Source organism: Ctenopharyngodon idella, chromosome 15, assembly GCF_019924925.1.
Source record: "Ctenopharyngodon idella isolate HZGC_01 chromosome 15, HZGC01, whole genome shotgun sequence".
In the NCBI taxonomy this organism is placed as follows: Eukaryota; Metazoa; Chordata; class Actinopteri; order Cypriniformes; family Xenocyprididae; genus Ctenopharyngodon; species Ctenopharyngodon idella.
In genome coordinates this window covers 25,123,871-25,139,042 of record NC_067234.1, presented here as the reverse complement: position 1 = coordinate 25,139,042, position 15,172 = coordinate 25,123,871, and the positions used below count along the sequence as shown (strand labels likewise).

At 36.3% G+C, this 15,172-nt stretch overlaps 2 protein-coding genes across 12 annotated transcripts in view; one reads left to right on the top strand and one right to left on the bottom strand.

Annotated features, from left to right (window-relative positions):
- The window catches only part of rap1gap2a (RAP1 GTPase activating protein 2a), a 92,678-nt gene extending 86,089 nt beyond the window's left edge, over nt 1-6,589 (top strand). For 9 of the 10 annotated variants that reach the window (XM_051861288.1, XM_051861287.1, XM_051861289.1 and 6 more), the window contains 5 exons: nt 25-148; nt 1,931-2,030; nt 3,374-3,441; nt 3,701-3,739; nt 5,287-6,589. In XM_051861288.1, the coding sequence (XP_051717248.1) occupies nt 25-148; nt 1,931-2,030; nt 3,374-3,441; nt 3,701-3,709 (301 nt within the window). In that variant the 3' untranslated portion in view covers nt 3,710-3,739; nt 5,287-6,589. The remainder of the gene's footprint in view (nt 1-24; nt 149-1,930; nt 2,031-3,373; nt 3,442-3,700; nt 3,740-5,286) is intronic. The other variant, XM_051861286.1, reaches the window with a different exon arrangement.
- A 2,732-nt stretch (nt 6,590-9,321) lies between these two features.
- On the bottom strand, nt 9,322-14,639 carry si:dkey-52l18.4 (uncharacterized protein LOC560708 homolog). 2 transcript variants are annotated; one of them, XM_051861302.1, is made up of 5 exons: nt 14,325-14,639; nt 13,557-13,892; nt 13,271-13,411; nt 13,120-13,148; nt 9,322-9,734 (listed from the first exon to the last, which is right to left on the bottom strand). In XM_051861302.1, the coding sequence occupies exons 1-5, from the start codon at nt 14,380-14,382 to the stop codon at nt 9,633-9,635; spliced, it is 666 nt and encodes a 221-aa protein (XP_051717262.1). In that variant the 5' UTR covers nt 14,383-14,639; the 3' UTR covers nt 9,322-9,632. The 2 variants fall into 2 exon arrangements, with proteins under 2 accessions (XP_051717262.1, XP_051717261.1); XM_051861301.1 differs by having other exon boundaries at nt 13,271-13,414; nt 14,325-14,637.
- Nucleotides 14,640-15,172: the final 533 nt, after the last annotated feature.

The following is a 15,172-nucleotide window of genomic DNA, read 5'->3' as shown; positions in this document are numbered from 1 at the left end:
ATCTCTGTTGGTTTGGTCCTGCAGGCCATTCGTGAAGCTAAAAGAGTGTAGCGGCAGAGCTAATATCTCTATCTCCCGATCCTCCTCCAGCACCAGCAGCTTCAGTAGCACAGCGGGGGATGGAGATGGACTGGAGGAGCTGGAAATGGTGACACAAACAAACACACACACACACACACACACAGACAAAAGAGTTTTGTTGACCTTTCAGGAGATTCAAGAGATGCACAGCAAAAATAAATAAAAAAATATATAAAATTGTCTAAATAAAAAAGTGTCTCAGCATCCTTAAAACAAGTACTTAAGACAAAGAACTTTTTAAGATAGATTGATATATAGATATTGTTATATATCATTTATAATATAAAAATATGTAATATATAATAAACACTAAGTGGCCACTTTATTAGGTACACCTTGGTAGTACCGGGTTGGGCCCCCTTTTGCTTTCAGAATTGTCTTAATTCTTCGTGGCATAGATTTAGCAAGGTGCTGGAAACATTCCTCAGAGATTTTGGTCCATTTTGATATGATAGCATCACGCAGTTGCTGCAGACGGATGTACATAAACGGATGTACATGGTCAGTAACAATACTCAGGTAGGGTGTGGCGTGATGCTCAATTGGTACTAAGGGGCCCAAAGTGTGGCAAGAAAATATCCCCACACCATTACACCACCACCTGAACAGTTGATGTTTACTCCAAATTCTGACCCAGCCATCTGAATGTCGCAGCAGAAATCGAAACTGAACGTTTTTTCCAATCTTCTGTTGTCCAATTTTGGTGAGCCCATGTGAATTGTAGCTGACTGGAGTGGCACCAGTGTGGTCTTCTGCTGCTCTAGCAGACCTGCTTCAAGGTTCGACGTGTTGTGCGTTCAGAGATGCTCTTCTGCAGACCTCTGTTGTAAAGAGTTATTGAGTTATTTGCCTTTCTATCAGCTCAAACCAGTCTGGTCATTCTCTTCTGACCTCTGGCACCAACAAGACATTTTCACCCACAGAACTGCTGCTCACTGGATATTTTCTCTTTTTCGGACCATTCTCTGTAAACCCTAGAGATGGTTATGAATAAAAATCCCAGTAGATCAGCAGTTTCTGAAATACTCAGACCAGCCCGTCTGGCACCAACAACCAATCTGAGGCACTACAGCAATCTGTCACGACACGTTAAAGAGCCACAAAACGGTATTTGTTTAAATTTCTTTAAAAATTACAAAATTTGAGACTTTGTTTTGTATCAAAAGTAACCTGCTGTGTCTTGTCTGTCAACGCGTTGTCAGTGTCCTCTTTGCTCTGCGATGTATTTTTCACTGCGTGAGAACATGATGTGTGGTGTGAGAGCGGCATGGCTTGTTGGACATAGCAACACTATAGGAGGCGGGTTTTTGCGAACGGTCAGTTGAGTAATAAAATGTAAGTACATTTATTTTGTTTTAAGGATATTTAGATATTTTTAAAGTGGGAAAACAACATTTTTTGCTGTGTATTTCTCGTTCTTGCAAAGCTCTTGCAAATAATTACCTCAGATAAGCTCACTGTGAAAACAGTTAAGTTTAAGTCACATCTAGAATTTTTAGAGATTTTTTTTTAAAACCGAGACAAAATGATTACGGAAATATTTTTTGCAGCATGTTTCTTTCTCTAGCAAAGCCCCTGCAGATAATCACTTTAGATAAGCTCACTATGAAAACAATTCAATTACGCTTCTGTCACATCTAGAAGCATCCTGTACACAACTGATTTGCAGATAACCATCACACACTTTCTAATTGACCCTTTGCATTGATCCACTCAGCCTGATGCCTGTCAATATGCCTAATTACTGCACCAGAGCTAGTTCTAGGACAATCTATAGCGATTGTACTAGTATTAACAGTACCACTGCAGTTCACTCAGACTGTCATTTGGTGTGTGTTGTGTCCTGTAGAGCAGTCACCCATCCACGGCTTCAACTGTGTTCAGTCCGTCTCTCAGTGTGGAAAGCCAGAACTCTGGAACGCCGCTGATCATGTGCCGCAGTCCCACAGGTGAAAAAAAGCAATCATACACTACATGGCTAAAAGTTAGTGGACATCCGAAAACCACACCCATATGCGCTTGATGTACATTTCACGTCAAAACTATTTCAGACAGGACCACTTTGGCAAGTTACTTTGAGTTTATTGAAACACAAGTTATCTTTGGCGGTATGGTTCCTTATGGGGGTTCTTGCTCTGAAATTAATTGAACATACAAGAACTTTAACATTAACCCCCCATGGAACCATCAGCTTGGAAATACATAGACAATTAAGACACTTTAGTAATGTCTTTAAAAGCGAACAGTGGTAATCGTGTAGATGTGGCAGTGGGACGTCTATACTGTAGCTTGGTTATGAGGATGAGTGTCTCTCAGCAGAGAGGTCCATGCCAGCTAGGAATTGAAAGCCTTAGTAATCTGAAACAAAAGAAGATGACAACCAGAAAGTGCACAGTAATATGCTCATGCTTATAATAGGGATTGACGGAGGGTTGCGAGCAGTTTGAGCATACTTACCGAGCAGTAATGCCACGTATGTCCCCGGTCTAATAGGAGAATGGTAGTGATTGGAGCGATTTGACAGCTGACCGCGTCAGCTGGTCGCAGCACTATGCCTGACTGAACTAACGTTGCGCTCGATTAACTATTGGTAGTAGTTGAAATTGTCAGACTTGCAATTAAAAGGGGACCTATTATGCCCTTTTTGTTTTTGGGGTCTGCTAGAATAAGTTTTTGTGCTTGAATGTTCAAAAACACATTATTTTTCACATATTTTACATTGTTGCAGCACCTCTTTTCCGAGTCTGTCAGTAACGCTTTAGTTTCGGTCTCTGTGAAGCCCCTCCATCTGAAATGCACAATGTGCTCTGATTGGTCGGCTGGACCAGTGTGTTGTGATTGGTCAAAACCGCTTCAAACGTTTTTGAAATATCACATGCTTACCCTAACTGCGAGTTGCAACACACTACTAATGCAACTCAATCAGGCCTCACACCTTTTTTTTTTTTTTTTTTTTTTTTTTTTCGCGTATGGCTTGGAATATTGTGAAATGTACGTTCCCAGAAGAAAACTACAGACTACAATCGAGGCATTTCAAGAACAGAATGCTTAATGATATAGACTGGATCCCTTTGAAGTGGACTTTGTGCTTTGTAACTTTGCAGACCTTTTTCATGCGCAAACAACAACATTACACCCTAAAGAAAGATGAAAATGTAAAAAAGCCCTCAAGTCATCATTTAGAGGGTGGTGTTCACATACTTTTGGCCATGACATGCATAAACACACATGTACTTGCTTGCACACACAAACTCTTGTAACAATAAACAAGAACTCACCCTGTTTTCCTCAGATGGGAAGAGCAAAACTTCACCAAGGTCAAACTTGAAATTCCGCTTCGACAAACTGAGCCACTCCACAGTAAGTACCGTGTCCTCAAATAACCTTTAATATTGAGGGTGTGTATTTTGAAATTGGTTTTGAAGTCGATTGTTTTATGATAGATCAGATTGTTAACAATGGTGATGTTGAAATGATAACAGCACGTGTGTTACTCTGAGTTTTATGTTGAAAGTGTATTTGTTATCTTAGATCTATAACAGTGCATTTGTTTCCATTTGTAAGCCAAATAATAAAAAAAAAATCATTAACTGAGAATTATCCTTCCCCTTTCTTTCAGGGTCATTAGGTCAGACAGAAGGCACTGCATGGACAAAAGGTACTTTGCATATTACTGTGTGCACACATCTTTAAGCTAGGGATGAGCAGATGCATATTGAAATTCCGATACTGATACTTGCATGAAAATGTAAAGGTTTTTTAAATAAATTTTGTATTACCTTTTATTTATTTAGCATGAAAATGAATGGGTATCATAAGCTTTGAAGTACAGTATATATGGATAGGATAGGAACTATTTCCTCTTTCAGAGAATATGAATGCTTTAAATGAATGCTGAAACGTGTTCTATAATTGTTAACAAATAAACAACAACAAAGAAGTCTGATCATTTTCAATTTAGACATTTTTAATGTTAAAAATAGATTGTTAAATGGCTTTAGTTACCAATTTTATCTTTAGAAGTCACAAAAGATTTCCATCAGTGTTGTTACTGCCCTCTGGTGCTTTTTGGTCACTTTTGAAATTTTAAAGTCCCCTGTAGTCAATAATTATATCCCATAAAAGTCATCTTTGATCACCAAAATGACATATTTAAACATTTTTTCCTGTGAAAAAAAAAAAAACCTCTACACCCTTGCCTCATTTAATATACGTGGGTCAATGAATATGCAAATTAGCCCCACCTCCACTCGCTCACACCAGCTCAGAGATCCACTTGGTCAACTTACTGAGGTAAACGCTGCACAATGGTATCGCTCTTTACAACATCGGACACATAACGATAAATAATATAATTAGCCTTTTGCTTGACTATGTTATCAAACAGCTAATAATGTGTTGCAAATGTTTAACAAACCATGTTCCCGTTCGCCATGTCAGAGTCAGAGAGCTGCCATCTAACAATCAGGATCCTTACAAACGCTTTAACAACTCAGAACGTCGATGGAGAAAGACATATAGTTTATAATAACATAATAACATACATCATACACCCTGCCATATTGCTAAATCTACACGATTTTGCATATCAACAGAAAAATAAACCAGGATAACCTGGCTTCTCTTGAGACTCCCCTGCTAGTTCGCTGTTAATGATATGCTAAAGCCCGCCGACACGCTGACGTGATTGGTTACGAGGTACATTATTTTATTATTGTTTTTTATTAATGTTATTATTGTTTTATTAAAAATCTATTTTGATAATTGCTGAAATGAAATAAAATATAAATTTAGATGAAAAACTTAAATTTAAAAACCCTACAAATTAGAAATATTGCCTTGGCAACTAACGGAAACAAGTTCAAGTTGAAGTACTAAAATTACTAAAACTGAAAAAAAAAAAAAAAAGATTAAAGCTAAATAGAAATATATTTTTAAAAAAAACCTAATAAAATCCACATACCAAAAACTTAAAATTTAAATGAAATATAAAAATAAAAGCTAATTCAAAATATATTAAAAAAAAAACAATGTAACAGTATATAAATAATACTAAAATAACACTGATTTCTATTTAATAGAGGTTTACTATAGATATTTCCATTTACTGTATTGTTCTATCTTAGTTTTGTATGTACTTTAATGAATCTGTGTACTTTTAAAAGTACATAATTTACCCAGTGTGTCTGTTCTTTCTCTTTCTAGGCAGTGACTATGAATGAAGAAAAAGGGACCATTTTCTCTAGCCAATGCAACAGTTATTACTGTTCAACATATAACACAACTGAACACTAGTTAAGAGCTGATCCTTCAATCTCTCATGAAAAGGGTTTAGAGGACACCAGTCTTAGTAGAAAAAGCAACAAATGTCTCTGTTTTTCCAACATTTTAAATATAGTGCTCAAACAAGTGTTGAAAACTGTCCTTGCCTTGCTGCAATTGCTTTCTAGCCAGATGCTCAATGTTAACACAGCCACTTGAAATACTTGAACAGTACAGTCATTAAATGTTCGAAGAGAGAAGGACTACAAAACTGCATTATAAGCACCTGTACAGCCACTATGCTCCGTCTGTTGCAGAGATTACGGGTCATTTTGTGTCTTGTAACACATCGCCCATCAGTGTAAGCCTTAAAATACTGTACACTTTAGAGAACTAGCTCTGTTGAGAAATGAGTTAGTTCTGTTATTTTCGAGTGACGTGAGAAGAGGGCAAACTCTTTCCTGAGGGTAACGAAAGAGAAAGATTTACCAGGGTTTATTTGTGGTACAAAGGAAAGTTTTTAACAAAAAAAACATGGCATTGCATGGATGACTAAGACACATTTTATTATATTTTTTAAAGCAAAAATCTATTCAGTGTACATTTAGTTCTCAGAATAAAGACTTTACAGTAAATTTGTTGGCAGCTACTGCTAACTTTATTGAACAGGTACATTAGCACAATTGAATTAAAAAATATATTGCTTTCCAAATATTATATATATATATATATATATATATATATATATAATTATTCACTTTAAGTTTATTTTGAGCTCTCAAGCACACTTAAAGCAGAGAGGTTCTTTTTACATTCAGACTTGTGGATGTACAAAAATTAATTTCCATTTTTGTAAATGCACCATTATTCAACCAAGGCTGGCAGAATCATTTTTTGAAGGATTTTTTTTTTTTAATTATGTGTTATTTATTTACAAATGTGTCTCTCCTCATTCCTCATGAATCAGTTGTTAGTTTTCAGCGGTACGTATTGGTGAGGGTATTCGACTGCAGAGAGCGAGTTAAAAATTCTTGTACAATATTGAGAACTTTCACATAAAATGTGTTGGCATATATGTTTGTACTGCCATAATTTATTGCTTTTAAAAGTTGTTGATGTTACGTAAAAAAAAATTACAGAGTCAAAATAATTTAAAAGATAATTTAACAGATTATGTATATGTATATTTGGTTATGGCATGTGCCATTAAGAATTTATTATAAAATAAAATGTATTTTGTGTCAAATAGCGGTCTGTTGTGTAAATCATTCGAAAAAGTGAGTCCAATGCCATTTGCTCAGATATGTCTCCTTTTATTTCAGGTACAATCACACAATCCATTATACACAAAACACATCTTACAGACATCTCTGGAAGATCAATGCCATCAAATATGACATTACAGCTAAAATAAATCAAAGTGTAACATTGCAGCATTCACATTTCAAAGGATCACAAGTCAGTTGATCTTCTCAATCTTGTTGTGTCTAACATTAACTGTACTGCCACTATGTTTACAGTCATGTTTGTTCTGGTATTGAAAAATACCCGCAGCCACATGAGAGACATAATTGCAAGATGGAAGTCTTTCTGTTCAGGAGAAATGCAAAGAGGAGTAAACAGTTGGCTCAGGCACTTGTTTTGGACAATCATTCTGCCGCCTCGAACTGATATTCAGCTTCTGTATACACCAGCTGCATAAATAATGACAAGTAATCGATTATATTGTCATAAATTGAGAAATCAAATTTCCATTTATCTTTTGACATATAAGAGGTCATTGTACTATAAATATCCTGTAAGTTTCAGAACTCAAAACTGCCTCATTAGTCCAAAAACAGCTTTTGTTGAAACCAAATTTAGATAATGACTCCTTTCAGATGTTGTCACATTATTACGTCATAGACCTGCCTCTGCAGAAAAAGATCAATGCCTACTTCTTATACATAATTGCCTCTTTAGCCCCACCCATCGTTTCGCACGTCATGTAGTAGTAAATACGAGACAGACGCAGACACTGGATTACTCCAGCAACAAAACCATGGAGACGCCTCTGTGGGATTACAAATTTGTACTATGTTATATCTAGGTTCCAATGTAATAGTATATGAACTGAAAACTTGATATACATTGTGTTTTACATTCTGAGGTAAAGATAATGACATTCTAAGGAGATCAAGGCAGGCAGCCCAGGTGTCTGTGAAATTAACCTTTTGTCTTCATACGCTTCCTAACCATTTGGCAGAACAAGCTCAAAGCACAGCGGTGCCTTTGTCTCTATGATAATGTAAAGGTATGGGCGATACTGTCAGACTGAGTGGATTAGCACCTATGCATTTGAATGACACCGCTATGCTGATTAGATCATGGCTGGGAAATGTAGGGAATGGGCTGATTCCTGCACTGCATTTGCATGCTTTGTTTAGATTGTCTCCACCTCTACTCTATGTATCCCTCCTCCTTGAATGTATATGAACTACCAAGTACACTGCCTTAGACTTGGATGACTACAGCGACGCACAGCGCGTTTCTCAATAAAGAGTAACTTCTGCTTGAAAAGATATCCCAACGTCTCCTGGTCTCTGCTTCGACGAGGAAAAAGTTTCCTACAATTTCTTGATTGGAGATATATTTCTTGTGGCTGATAGGTCTACGAGTTGATTTCTGTGTGCCGTCGCCTTGCAGCCTGTTTGTAGATTGTGTTTTGACTACAGGCATACATATTACCTGTGTTTATGTGTTTGTTTAATTAATAACCTTGTGACAACACCGGTGTTGCCGTTAACACCGCATATTTTACAAGAGCAGATATTTGTCAATGATGCTCTAGACCTGTAGCGCTTATTTTGATCTTTAATGTAGACTACATCTCAACATTATTCCTAATGAAAAAAAATGGTATAATGACAAACTCGCTTGTTACACAGAATTTTTATTAACAAAATGAAGTGTAACACAAATAAATAAAAGATATTTTGATTTTCCCGTTAATTTAAAACGAATGATTAGTTATAACTATAAAACAAATACAAATTCACTTCATTAAAACTAAGAAATGCAACTTTTAAAAAAGTCGTCAGTCATTGCACATCACTTTCGTTACGTGACTCTTGCGGCTCTGCACTGCTTCTCTTGCTCGCTGTGAGTATTATGCACTTGAAACTTGGAATGTAAACACACACAAAAAAAATAATAATTTGAGTGCATGATTCGAAAAGCCTAAATGGTTGTAAAAAATAGTCACACTTGTGGTCTTTGCAGAAATGATTGGGAAATAGGCAAAAATATGAAAACAGAGACATTTTTGTGTGTACAATCTACAAATCAGCCAGGATGCGAAAAAAGTGCATAGCAATTAGAGGTGACATTCTAAAATATCAAGAGTGCAAAAATGACATTTAATTGAAAAATAATTAAAAAAAAAAAATTTTTGTATTATTTTCAATGGGAAAAATGATCATACTTATTGCATAAATATTAATTAGTAGGCCTACCATAAAATTCTCTTAAAATACAAAATAAAAAATATTATTGAACAAAAATGTATTACATTGATTTTACTGAAAAAAAGTTACATTTCAGGTGTTCAAGCACTTTTTCAAGCACATTAAATGTTCCAAGAGAGAAGGACTACAAAACTGCATTATAAGCACCTGTACAGCCACTATGCTCCATCTGTTGCAGAGATTACGGGTCATTTATTTACAAATGTGTCTCTCCTCATTCCTCATAAATCAGTTGTTAGTTTTCAGCGGTACGTATTGGTGAGGGTATTCGACTGCAGAGAGCATAATTAATAAAAGTTGTTGATGTTATGTAAAAAAATTACACAGAGTCAAACTAAATAATTTAAAAGACAATTTAACAGAATATGTATATTTGGTTATGGCATGTGCCATTAAGAATTTATTATAAAATAAAATGTATTTTGTGTCAAATAGCGGTCTGTTGTGTAAATCATTCGAAAAGTGAGTCCAATGCCATTTACTCAGATATGTCTCCTTTTATTTCAGGTACAATCACACAATCCATTATACACAAAACACATCTTACAGACATCTCTGGAAGATCAATGCCATCAAATATGACATTACAGCTAAAATAAATCAAAGTGTAACATTGCAGCATTCACATTTCAAAGGATCACAAGTCAGTTGATCTTCTCAATCTTGTTGTGTCTAACATTGCAACTGTCTTGCCACTATATTTACAGTCATGTTGGTTCTGGTATTGAGTAAAATACCCGCAGCCACATGAGAGACAGAAATGCAAGATGGAAGTCTTTCTGTTCAGGAGAAATGCACAGAGGAGTAAACAGTTGCCTCAGGCACTTGTTTTGGACAATCATTCTGCCGCCTTGACTTGTTCAATGTCACTTCTGCATACACCAACTGCATAAAAAATGACAAGTAAAAAAAATCAATCATATTCACTGATTAAAGGAGCCATGAATTGAGAAATCAATTTTTCATTGATCTTTTGACAAATAAGAGGTCATTGTACTATAAAAAACATCCTGTAAGTTTCAGAACTCAAAATTCCTTGTTATTCCAAAAGCAGCTTTTATTGACACCAAGTTTTTGTCACATTATTACGTCATAGTGTGACGAAAGACCACCTCTGCAGAAGATGATCAACGCCTACTACTACATCTTTGCCTCTTTAGCCCCGCCCACCGATTCGCACATCATGTAGTAGTAAATACGGGACAGATGCAAACACAGGATTACTCCAGCAACAAAACCATGGAGACGCCTCTGAGGATTACAAGATGTTTTGCAGTGTCAAGTAAAAAGGAAAAACACAGTCTTTGCATTGCCATCCTTGTGATCTTAACATTAAGAAAGTGTGGATGAACTTTTTTTTTTAACAAAGTTCCAGTCAGATCGCGTCAGTAAGACACTGTTCATTTGTTCACTTGGGTGTGTTCCATTATGTCCTCCAACCAATACGCCCATATAGGTCGTTTGTCACTTCCCTGGAATACGACCCATAGGAGCGTTTGCTAAAGTTGCGCCCCTATCGACAACAGGACACCTTCGTTTTAATGCATTGATTGTACCCTTTTATCTGCATCATATTTCGGGTTCTGCGTAGCTCAAATGGTTGAGCATTGCAATATGCAACAATATGCAATCATGTGATCATGCGATCGTGGGTTCGATCCCAGGGAACGCATGTGCGGTATGTAATCATAAACGGTATGTTTATTATAATGTCTATGCTATAAATCACTAAGGGTGGGTGTAGTCGTTTATAAAAAAAAAAGAGTTTTGCTAAATGGAAATGGGACAAATGGTGTAAAAAGTCCACACTGCATTTAAATGAACACGCATTTTGATTGGTAATGACCGTCATACGTCATTTCATGAAGACAGACGTAACACGACACTGTCATTATTTTTATGCCTGCTAGAGGGCGCATGACTTTAAAACGTAAATATAGGTCGTAATAAGGTGCTTTAAAAAACGACCTATAGGACAGTCTGCTGTGTTCACATTTGTCATGTTTAGTTCGATTAAAACGAACCCTGGAGCGATTGCTCTGTTAGTGCGGTTCATTTGAACGTGTGAACACTGCCATCCGAATCCTGCTGCGCACCAAACAAGCGGACCGAGACCACTGAAAAGATGGGTCTCGATCCGCTTCCAAATGAACTTTGGTGCGGTTCGAATGATATATGAACGCAACACGGACCAAAGACATGTAAATGAACCAAAAACAGGAAGATGAGTGACAGAATCCTCATGCATATCGATTTTTCTTGTCATAGTCGCGAGTTTGCCCATCACAGGCATCAGACGCGCGTCTCCACGCAGCAGATCGTTTGTGTGTGTGACGGATGGATTCCCACTGCTGTTTTGACTCCTTTACACATTTTATAAGCTCTTCACAAGTTCACAGCTGGCCAAAATACCATCATATGCAGGCTACGCACACAGCATTGTTTTGGATGTTCGGTAAGTTCCGTCTCAAAATAGGCAATACGTCATAAAATCCGACCAATCAGGTTGTGAACATATTCCTATGCCTGTATGTTCGGTATCTTTTGGTTCGGTGATAAAATTGCCAATCTGAACGCTAATCGGACCAGGACTAAATGTTTTTTCTTTTTGGTCCGGACCAAATGAACCGAACTACAAGTGTGAATGCACCCTTAAAGTTAGTTCACCCAAAAATGAAAATTGTCATCATTTACTATCCGTCATGTCGACTTTCGTTCATCTTTGAAACGCAAATAAAGATATTTTTAATGAAATCTGAGAGATTTCTGTCCCTCCATTGGCCTTCCATAAAACTACTGTACCACTTTCAAAAAGTTAATAAAGAGATGGTGAAACGAATCTATATGAATTGAGCGGTTTAGTCCAAATTTCTGAAGAGACTTGATTGTTTTATATGATGAACACATTGTTCACATATAAACATTCATCAACAGTTGTGGTAAACGGAAGCTCAGGCATGTTTGAAGTTCATTCTCGTGTGTTACGCAGCACGTTTGAGCTTCCACAAGAGGTTTGTTCTCGCGCGTCAAGAAGGTACGGTTGAGCTTCTGTTTATGTTCACTGATCAATGTTTATATGTGATTAAAAGCCTAAATTCAATCTGTTCATCATGTAAAGCGACCGTGTCTCTTCAGAAAAGTTGGACTAAACCACTCAATTCATGTGGATTCATTTTTGGATCTCTTTATGAACTTCTTGAAGAGTCAAAGTGGTAGTTATGTAGGCTTACAATGGAGGGACAGAAAGCTGTCAGATTTCACTAAGAAGATCTTTATTTGTGTTTCAAAGATGAATGAAAGTGTTATGAACATGAATGGGTACTTAATGACAGAATTTACATTTTTAGGTGAACTAACCTGTTCATTTTAAACAAGCCAGTTCGGCACAGGCTTTTCAGAGAGACTGAAAATGATAGATGATGCAGTGCCAACTACACTGGATCAGATAGTCCCAGGTGAAAAAAACAAATACATTTAAAAAATGTATTTAGATACTACTTGTAGTACACTAAATGTACTATAAGTGGTATCTAAATACATTTTTTAAATACAGAAATAGCATATTAAAAGCACATTTTAGTTCATATTTCATGGTGTCTCAAAATAGCACAGTTGAGTACACTTAGATGTTCTTAAGATTATCTTAAGAAGTACTAAAGAAGAATTTTTAGTATATCAAGTACAAAATTAGTGCATTAAAGTAGAGCACTTTAAGTACATTATAGAGATGTACTTTTTTTCACCTGGGGTAATGTCACAACACACAAGAGTGAGTAACTGTGTTTTTTCATGTGTCACTATTTCTTTGATAAAGATCGTTTGATATGTACTGAGTATTTATACTGTAGCGCAAACTAAATAGTTGTGATATGCTGTTCCTTCTTTTTTTATTTTACTTAAAACACAACACTTTATTTGCCACAACCAAGACTTATAAAGCATATGTAATAAGCATAAATGTTTCACATTGTTGGCAAATTTTTCAATGATATAACAAGATATTTTTCAACATCACAAGTTACGTGTAATGGCGGGGACATTGAAAATTATTTTAATATGCAAAACTGTTACCCAGTCATAGGGGCATTTACTTCCAAGCATTCGAATGAAAGGGTCAAAAACAGTATTGAAAATAGCCTATTACTGCTAAATTAGGATGTTTTTTTAAGTAAAAATTCTTGATAACCTTAGAGAACATTATAAAATAAAAAAAATGTAGCTCATAACCCTTTTAAACAAACCAGAAAGCACAAGATACTGAGGTACTTACTTCCTTTTTTTGTTTCCCTCTAGCTGCAACTAGAACAAGAAAACAAGTCATTTAAATACTAGGCAGATAAACCAAAAAAAGCTGCATTAGGTATTTCTATATATACATTTATATATAAGACACATTTGCAGAATAGAGAGTTGGCTCTTACAGGAAGTGTAGGAGCGAGGTGGGACAGGGGGTGGTGATGGGGTCAGACACCAAACTAATCCCAGAACAAGAGGAAAGCACATTGCGGCACTAAGACACAGCAGAACTCTATGAGAGAGGTTTCTGCCCGATGAGTCTACTGCTGCTGTCCAGAAATAAACACATTAATTGGACTGGATTCAGCCATGGGATGATGATCCTATACATACTTTCTCATTTTATCTTTAGCAATATACTGTATGCAAATTTCAAACCAATAGCATGTCCAAAATACACATATAGGCTACCTGCAGTCACGGTAACATTTGTCACGTGCCCAGGGCTAGTTGATTGTCCCGGCCAGGTTATCATGCACCTGTATGCTCCAGCATCTGACTGGTTGATGTTGTGAATGTTGACTAACAGATGTGTGCTATTGGCTGTTGAGCTGTAATTGGACAGGACGATTCGTTCAGAGGGAGTGAGGAAAGTAAATTCTGTGGTCGGCATTTCCCGGAAAGCCCATCCTCCAGTCCAGCCAGTGACCCCACAGTGTAGCACTTCACAGCTCAACTGGAGACTGCTTCCCTCTGCAACAACCTTGAAAGCACGACTTCCTCGAACATTTGAGCACAGTTCACATACTGAAATCAGAGTAAATCAAGCGAGTTTAGTTACACTAAATCATTTTTTCTACTGTGTTCAGATTGTATTATTAAAGAGCCCTTAAAATAAGTAGGCTAACAATTGCCCAAGATGTAGCTAGATTCGTGAATTAGAAAATTATATGAAAATAACATTAACCGAAAACGATAATCCATTAGCATGCGAACTTTTTTGCACACGCAAGTTTTTTCGTAAACACGCTAAAGTCGCGAATGTTTTTCCTTCTGCAAATGTCACTTTAGGGGCTCCGTGTAAATGTTTTTGCAAAAAAAAAAAAAAAATTAAAAGAAATGTTTGAGAACTGTAAATGTTTACATTACTAAAACATTATTTTTTATTAAGATTTTTTTTAAAGATTTTTTAAAAGTAGGCTACAGTCGTATTAACTATGAATTTGAGACGTGTCTTACCTTTTAAGATACACAAAAATGCCAGAAACGTCAAGGAACACCTGTAAGTGCTTTTCATCGTTTATAATTTTCCCATACTATCTTTCGACTTTCCTCGCAGCCACAAAACAGATTCGGACGAGCTTTCACAGTTAATAGCCGATTCTTCCGTCACGTACTCCGGAGTACAACAACAAAAGGAAATTTTAGTTCTTCTAAACTCCGTAAACACCCACTCTCTTTATTCACTCTCAGTTTAATTACCCTACGTTTTTGGCAGCTTCAGCCGTATTGTAAATGTGCACTTGAGGAAGGAAATACTGTACGAGTTCACCACAGGCTATAGGGAAGATCATATCCTTCCTGTTGCAGCAGGGAACCTCAATCACTGTTGACATTCCAATATAACTGGACAGAAACTAGGAGACAAATGATGGAATCTAGATAGGTACAACCTACAACAGATACGGAAGGTTTTCCTTCAATTTTTAAATGCAGTTGATATTTTCTTTTATTTGTGTTGTTGCTTATATACTATTGCAAATAATAATAATAATTGTAGGCTATTTTGTAATTTTCTAGTAAAACTATCTTAAAATAAGATTTATGTGAGAAGAAAAACTGCATCAGATACAAAGAGTAAATAGAGAATATAATTTGTTCTTACTCCACTGGCAAGTTATTTTCTTTTTCTTATTTCTTATAACCTTTTTGTTGTGCAAAATTTTTTTAGAAAAAAAAAAAATGGCATGTTGCCAGATATATCACTTTCTGTCACTATAAAATTCCATGAAGAAGAACAAGAGTTTGTTCTATTAAATCATGGGCTGTGTCCCAAATCGATACACTACTTTAGTAGGGCACCAGTT